Raw genomic sequence first — 7,313 nt, forward strand, 5'->3', positions numbered from 1 at the left:
TCTGGCAATGGGGATGATTATGATCTCTGTTCCCTGGTTGGGGTGAGGATCCAGGGAAGTCGGGCGCTAGAGGTGCTTTATAACATGACATCTGTCTACATTAATTTAGGTGTTTAAAAAATATCTTAAAATACTTTTTCATTATTTTCTTGCATATCTTATAGATTCAGTCCTAACTACCTTGTTATTTCTATTATAAATGGTACTTTAAAAAATGACTTTTCCTGACTGCTTGTTACTAAAATATAGAAACTAAGTTGATTTTTTTACATTAATTTTGTATTTGGAAAACTTCGTACATTTTATTAATTTAATCAGTTATCGGTAGGATTTTTTTGTGTGTGCGAGGAAGATCAGTCCTGAGCTAACATCTGACACCAATCCTCCTCTTTTTTTTTTTTTTTTTTCTGAGGAAGACTGGCCCTGGGCTAACATCCGTGCCCATCTTCCTCTGCTTTATATGGGACGCCGCCACAGCATGGCTTGACAAGCAGTGTGTCGGTGCACACCCGGGATCCAAACCTGCAAACCCCGGGCCGTCGAAGTGGAGCGCACACATTTAACCGCTGCACCACCAGGCCAGCCCCCTCGGTAGGATTTTTGAGTGTGGGTTTTTTGGCGGGTTTTCTATGTAAATCAATGGTTCTCAGTGAGGTGTACTGCCCCCTAGGGGGAGATTCGGAAATCTGTAAGGGAGCTTTTGGTTGCTATGTGCAAGAATTGACACATCAAAATTCACATTACTTATTTTAAAGTATTTTTTGTTAATCTTTCACATTACAATTAAAAGTTATATTGATTTTTTGAAAATATATGTGTGGACAGATTATATTATCTAAGAATTTCATTTCAGGATAAGGAGTATGGCATTAATTTGTTATAGAAAGGGGAAATTGGATCTGATAGGGTTGCAAATCTCTGAGGTTTTGATAATTTTCTTGCTTTTTTAAGTAGTTATATTTTTGAATCTTTATCTTGCCTTGCTGTGCTCTCAAGTCTTGGACAATGTTGAACAGAAGTGGTGATGATGGCACATCTGGTCTTGTTCCGAATCTTAAACGAAAGGCCTTCAAATGCTTTCAACTTTTACTAAGATTTTACTAAAAACCACGAATGGATATTGAATTTTATCAAAAATTTGTCTCCAGGGCCAGCCGGATGGTATAGTGGTTAAGTTCGTGTGCTCCTCTTCGGCAGCCTGGGGTTCACAGGTTCGAATCCTGGTCGCAGACCAATGCGCTGCTCATCCAGCCATGCTGTGGCAGTGTCCCATATATGAAATGGAGCAAGACCAGCACAGACGTTAGCTCAGGGCCCATCTTCCTCAGCAAAAAGAGGAGGATTGGCGACAGATGTTAGCTCAGGGCCAGTCTTCCTCACAAAGAAAAAAAGAAAGAAAGAAAGAAAATACCTAGAAATAAACCTTAAAAAATTTTTTTTCCTCCTTCATCTGAGGTACTCATTTCTTTTGATATGATGTACCACATTGACAGATCTTCCTTTTTTACTCATATATTCTGACTCCTTTTCTAGCGCTAAAGCCACCTCGAATTTCTGGGATAAACCCCTCTAGGTGCTGATACATTACCATTTTTACATATTGCCACATTCTGTCTGCTAGCATTTCATGTAGGATTTTGCCTCCGTGTTTGCGAGTGAGACAGGCTCATTTTCCTTGCTCATGGGGTCCTTGTCAGTTACACTGGTCGGGTAAAGGGAGCTGGGAGCACAGTCTCTCGGGGCCCAGATTTTCAGCGACCCAAGGACCAGCCACCAGCCTGCGCGCGGAAACCATGTGCAGAGCGCGCCCCCTGGTGGCCTGGGGCACAAGAGCCCGGTGAACCGGGCGGGGTAAGCTGGGTGAGGGCCGAGGGCCGGGAAAGGGAGGCCAGGTGACTCCCGGTGGTACTAGGGCTGCCCTCCGATGGTGCTTCCTCCTCCTGGCCCCTTCCACCTCCCGGAGCCTGCGGAATGACACCGCCCTCCCTCCATGGATTATCACCGTGGAGAAAGGGCATCAGAGGGGAGCCCGCCTGCTCAGGTTCCCAAAGTGGTGGTGATGGGACTTGCCATTGGTCCCCTCCGAGTAAATCTGTGCCAGCCTGAGGTGAATCAGACATGGCCCCTCCCTCTGGGAGCAGCCAGTCTGCTTGCGGAGAAACAAGGGACCAGAGAGAACACGTTAGGTTACCTGGGGTAAGGCAAGGCCGCTGTAACAAAGAGCCAGCAAAATCCCAGAAGCTCAAAAACATAAAAAGTTTACTTTCTTCTTCTCAATAGTTTCAGCCGAGTATTCCAGGTCAGTCCATGGGCAGCTGTGCTGTGTGAGGCAACTGAGAGACCCTCTTGTTGTTCTGCCTTCCTCTAGGCCAGCGGTTCTCAACCAGGGGTGAATTTGCCCACTGGGGTACATTTGGCAACGTTCTGAGATATTTTTGGGTGTCATGACTCGGGGTGTGATACTGGCATCTAGTGGGCAGAGGACAGGGATACTGGTGACTGTTCTCCAGTGCACAGGATAGCCTCCCACAAGAACTGCCCGACCCATGATGTCAACAGTGCCTTGGGGCGTTGTGGTGGTGTCCTCATCTGCTTGGGTGTTGTCCTCATGCGCAAAGTCAGGGATGGGTCAGGGCCCATCAGTGTTCCAATCCAGGAGGGAGAATGCGAGCACAGGTGAGCCCTGGTGCAGGAGCGGTCCTCATCGCATCCACACACATCCATGGAAGAGAGCTTGGTCACATGGCCACACCTAACGGCAAGGGGGGCTGGGAAGCGTAGTCTCAGTGTGTCAGGAGGAAGGGGCTGGCAGGTTTTGGTGGACAGCTGGCAGCCTCCCCCGACACAGGAGACATGGATGGTGGTGGCGTTCGGGGGACATTTCGAGTATATGGATCAGCGCTTGTGCGAAGGTGCAGAGGCATATCTGCCCCCTGGGAGCGAGTGCTGGTGAGGCAAGTGTGCATGAGCAGGACCCAAACAGGCCATTAGCCATGGTCAGGGTGAGTGGGGAGGAGACCACATGGCCCTGGATGAGTCACTGCCCTGACCCAGCCTCAGTTTTGACTTTGCACAGTGGGGATTTTGACCTCACAGGGAGACTGGGGGTGGGAGAGAACTGGGTGGGAGGAAGGCTGCCAGACACCCTCAGCTCTGACTCTAGAGGGTTGCTTTTCAGGGCCCAAGTGTAGACTGACTTCTGGGGGAGGGAGATCCATCAGATGACTGTCAGCTCAGCTCACCTCTGCTCATTTGTGGAGGAAATGACAGAAGTGAGGACTCATATGTGTACTGCACCCAACAGGCAACATTTGATCCTGGCCCTCACACCTCTCTTGCTCCATTGCCCACAGTGACTGGAGCGCAGGAGCTAGGTGCCCTGGAGGGCTGCGAGAGGGGGCAGTGGAGGTGGGTTTGGAAGGACAACAGACATCGCTAACCCAGTGGGCTCCACTCCTAGCTGCACATTCGAATCACCTGAGGAACTTAAAAAACATCTAGACGTCTGGGGGCACCCAGACCACTGCAATCAGAACCTTTGGAGATGGGGCCAGGACATAGCTATTTTCCACACACACCCCCAGATGATTCCCAGCTGCACCAAGATGGCTAGGACAGAAGGTATGCAGAGCAGGGAAGAGGCGCTCTCAGAACGGAAAACATCACACGCGGAGGCTGCTCATCCCCCCAGCGCGGCCCACCCGGCCTCAGGAGACCCTGTGCCCCCGGTCACAGCTCAGCGCGGGGTCATGCAGCGCCTTCCACATGAGCAGCATCTCGTAGGGCGCAAAGCGGTGCACGAGCAGCAGCTCGCGGTACATGCAGGGGTCGAAGGAGGGCTGCCGGGCGCCGGGCAGCTGCACGCCGAAGGGCCTGATGCCCTCGTGGCCGCTGGGCGCCAGGCCGGCGCGCTGCAGACACATGCCCATGTAGGCGTCGTCGATGGGGAAGAGAGGGGTGTGGCGGGCGGCCCTGTGCAGGGCGCCGATCGTGTGGCTGGACAGGAGGAAGCCGCCGCCACTGCAGTAGGCGGGGTAGGCCTTCCCGGGGAAGAGCTGCGGGGGCACGAAGTACTTGCTCCAGCTCTCGCGGATGGGCACGGAGCCCTCCATGAGCTGCCCGGTGAAGAGGTGGCGGTCGGGCGGCTGCGCCTCCAGGAAGCGGAGCACGTTGGCGGTGTGCACGAAGACGTCGTCGTCGCCGCTGAGCAGGAAGCGCGCTTGCGGGCAGCGCGCCGCCAGCCAGTCGAGCAGGTGCACGTGCTTGAGCGTGAGGTTGAGGAAGGTGTCGGCGAAGGCCCACTGCAGCACGTCGCCGTGCTCGCGCGCCTCCAGCCCCACCAGCGCCGCCAGCCGCTCGGCGCGCTCGGCGTCCTCGGGCCCGGCCGTGCCCAGCAGGAAGATGCGGCGCACCGGCCGCCCGCCGTAGCTGCGCTCCTGCCCCCACGTGCGCCGGATGAGCTCGCGCCGCTCGTAGTTGGCGGGCGACGACTTCACGGCCAGCAGCAGGAAGACCCCGCGGCGGCCCGCGCACTTGGCCGGCGCGTCCCAGAGCAGCGGGAAGTGGCGGCAGTGGCGGTAGCGCAGGAAGTCTTGCATGCGCGCGGGCAGCTGCTCGAAGTCGGCCGTGGCGTTCGCCGAGGCGTTGGCCACACACGGGGGCCCCGGACTGAACGCCGAAGGGTGCGCGGCAGCGGGGAGGGGGCCACCCCACATCTCCTCCTGCTGGGAACTGGGGGCTTGGAGGAACCACAGGCGCAGGGCCAAGAAACTCACGCCCACCAGAAGGCTGGTCAGAGTCTTGGGATTCTTCATGGACCTGCGGCACGGAAAAGCCATCTGTGGGAGGAACCGAGTCAGAAGTGAGCCAGGAGTCGTCTCTGCATCAGCGGAATGGCACCCTTGCGCATCATGTCTCTCCCAGAACCCAGAACCAGCCCCTTCTCAACTCTGCTGTTAAGAAGGTAAAAAGAACCAAAATTCAAGATTACACTGATGCACCTCGCTTCTCCCACAGTCCCGAGTGTTCTGACCTTCAGAACCTTGTATCTCGTTGCCCCCTGACATCTCCGCGGATGTCACTTAGGCCCAGCAGACTCATCACGTCAAAGTCAAAGCCTTATCTTTTCATGAATCCATGTTCTGCTTTTTCCACCTCGGCAAATTTCCACCACCATCCATCTGGTTGCTCCAACCAGAGGCCCTGTCTCCCCCGCCCTCAGTTTATATGCACTCTCTACATCCTGTTGATTCTGCATTCAACTCTCTCCAAGTGTGTTCCCTCCTCTCCATCCTTGTCCAGCCCTGAGCCTCTCTAATCTCTTTCCCTCCTTGCCATCTGAGTCATGGAAACATGAGGAGATAGTACTGGACTCAGACCCAGGGTAGAATTCTGGCATCACCACTTCTATGTATCAACTTGAAGAAGTCATTTCACATTTCTAGGGCTGAGTGTTCTCCTCTATAACAAAGGGTTAGTAAATTCCTACTGTGCAGAGTTGTTGGGAGCATTAAATGAGCATAAAATGGCCAATGAATGGCACCAATGTTATAATCTCTTTGCATCCTCTGGCCCCACCTCCTTCTATTTCTACCTGCTGGTATTATTTTCTGTTCCCCAAACATGCCAGGTCAGGCCCTCTCCTCTGTGTATCTAACTCCCCCCACCTGCCCCGGTGCACCGGGAGCCCTGCCTTCATGAAGACCCCCCAGGACAAATCCTAGATCAGCACAGTCTTTCCTGTATTTATTCCCTGCTAACTTCAGTCACACCAGGTCCTGCCTTCTTGAAACCCACTCCTCTCTGGTTCATAGACACCACTCTCTCCTGGCTTCCCTCCTCTCTCTTTAACCATGTCTCTGTTCCCTTGGTTCATTTCCTCATCTCTAACGACCTTTAATAGTGGGAGGTCTCCAGGGCCCTGTCCTAGACGCTCTTCACCTTTGTTCAAGATTATCTCCTTCGCTTTTAGGACCTCCAAGCTCCAGAGCCATATGTCCAACCAGCCGCCTGTTACTTAACAGCTCCCTGTGGCAATGCACAGCCACCTTGGATGCAACCTGAGCTCTCCTCTTCCTCCCCAGAGTGGCCCCAGAGTGCCACCAACCACCGTGTTGCTCAAGCCAAAAACCAGGACTGACTCTGAAACAGAAAATGGAGTTAAAATCTTCCCTAGAGCAAAAACTTTGAGATAAGCTTTGCAGACCTGCAGCTGTGCTGCTCAGCATAATCAACTATTGTTTAAAACTAATCCTTCCTTAGTATATGAGTGGATATACTTCCTTAGTACATGACCAGGAAGTCAAGTTCCAGCCATCAAGATTCAGCCTCACAAGGCCAAACACAGGTCAAAGATGAAAACTAACGAGAAAAGTCCAGACAGTCAAGGGAAAAGAAATTCAGTTTTCTAGGCCAAAGTAGTCTGGTGGGAAGGCCCCAAACAGCAAGGCCACGTGCTCCCCCTCCCCTCCTACAACCGCAGCGCATGCTCCGCTCCCCTCCCCTACTACAACCCCAGCGTATGCATGCTCCCCTCCCCTCCCCTCCTACAACCCCAGCGTGTGCTCCCCCTCCCCTCCTACAACCCCAGCGCATGCTCCCCTCCCCTCGCCTCTTACAACCCCAGCGCTTGCTCCCCTCCCCTCCCCTCCTTACAACCCCAGCGCATGCTCCCCTCCCCTCCCCTCCTTACAACCCCAGCGCATGCTCCCCCTCTCCCACCTACAACCTCAGAGAAAAACTCCTACCGTTTTGCCTTTGAGGAGGTGGGTTTGAGTTTTAATTCGCATTTCCTCGTCTGGCTGCCTTTCGACAGTAAACCTCTTTTTCCTTGCCACAAGCCTGACAGTCCAGTCATTGGCCCTCCTCTGCGGCAGGTAAATGAACCTGTGTTTGTGTTCGATAACAACTCCCTCCTTCCCCTCATCCCCCCACCCAAGCCCGGTCGATTCTAACTCCTAAGTATTTCATCAGTCTGTCCACTTCCATTCCCACTGTCAGCAGGCTGATCCACGCTAGCACCTCTGCTCAGGTGATACAGCGTCCCGCTGGGTCTCTCCACTCGCTGTCTTGCTCTCAGCTGATCCCTCGTCTATGGCAGCTGGAGTAACCTTTGAACAATGCAGGATTCTATGCCACTCTCCCTGCTCTTTTCCTCAGCTTCCGACTGTCATCCCCCTGCCCTGGCCATCAGCCACGTCACAGCCTTGGACTGCCTAAGCTCTTCCCACCTAGGAGCTTTCGCGGGTGCTGTTCCCCTGCCTGGATGGGCCTCCCTCTCCCTCCTTCACCTGCTGCTCAAGCCTCCTCCTCTT

At 53.7% G+C, this 7,313-nt stretch overlaps 1 protein-coding gene across 1 annotated transcript; it reads right to left on the minus strand.

Moving 5' to 3' along the window:
* Positions 1 to 2,268: 2,268 nt before the first annotated feature.
* B3GNT6 (UDP-GlcNAc:betaGal beta-1,3-N-acetylglucosaminyltransferase 6) lies at positions 2,269 to 6,888 on the minus strand. The gene is made up of 2 exons (XM_058544531.1): positions 6,747 to 6,888; positions 2,269 to 4,838 (listed from the first exon to the last, which is right to left on the minus strand). Exons 1-2 carry the CDS (start codon positions 6,786 to 6,788, stop codon positions 3,708 to 3,710), a joined length of 1,173 nt encoding a protein of 390 aa, XP_058400514.1. The 5' UTR covers positions 6,789 to 6,888; the 3' UTR covers positions 2,269 to 3,707.
* Positions 6,889 to 7,313: the final 425 nt, after the last annotated feature.

This window comes from Diceros bicornis, chromosome 7, assembly GCF_020826845.1.
Source record: "Diceros bicornis minor isolate mBicDic1 chromosome 7, mDicBic1.mat.cur, whole genome shotgun sequence".
Lineage (NCBI taxonomy): Eukaryota > Metazoa > Chordata > Mammalia > Perissodactyla > Rhinocerotidae > Diceros > Diceros bicornis.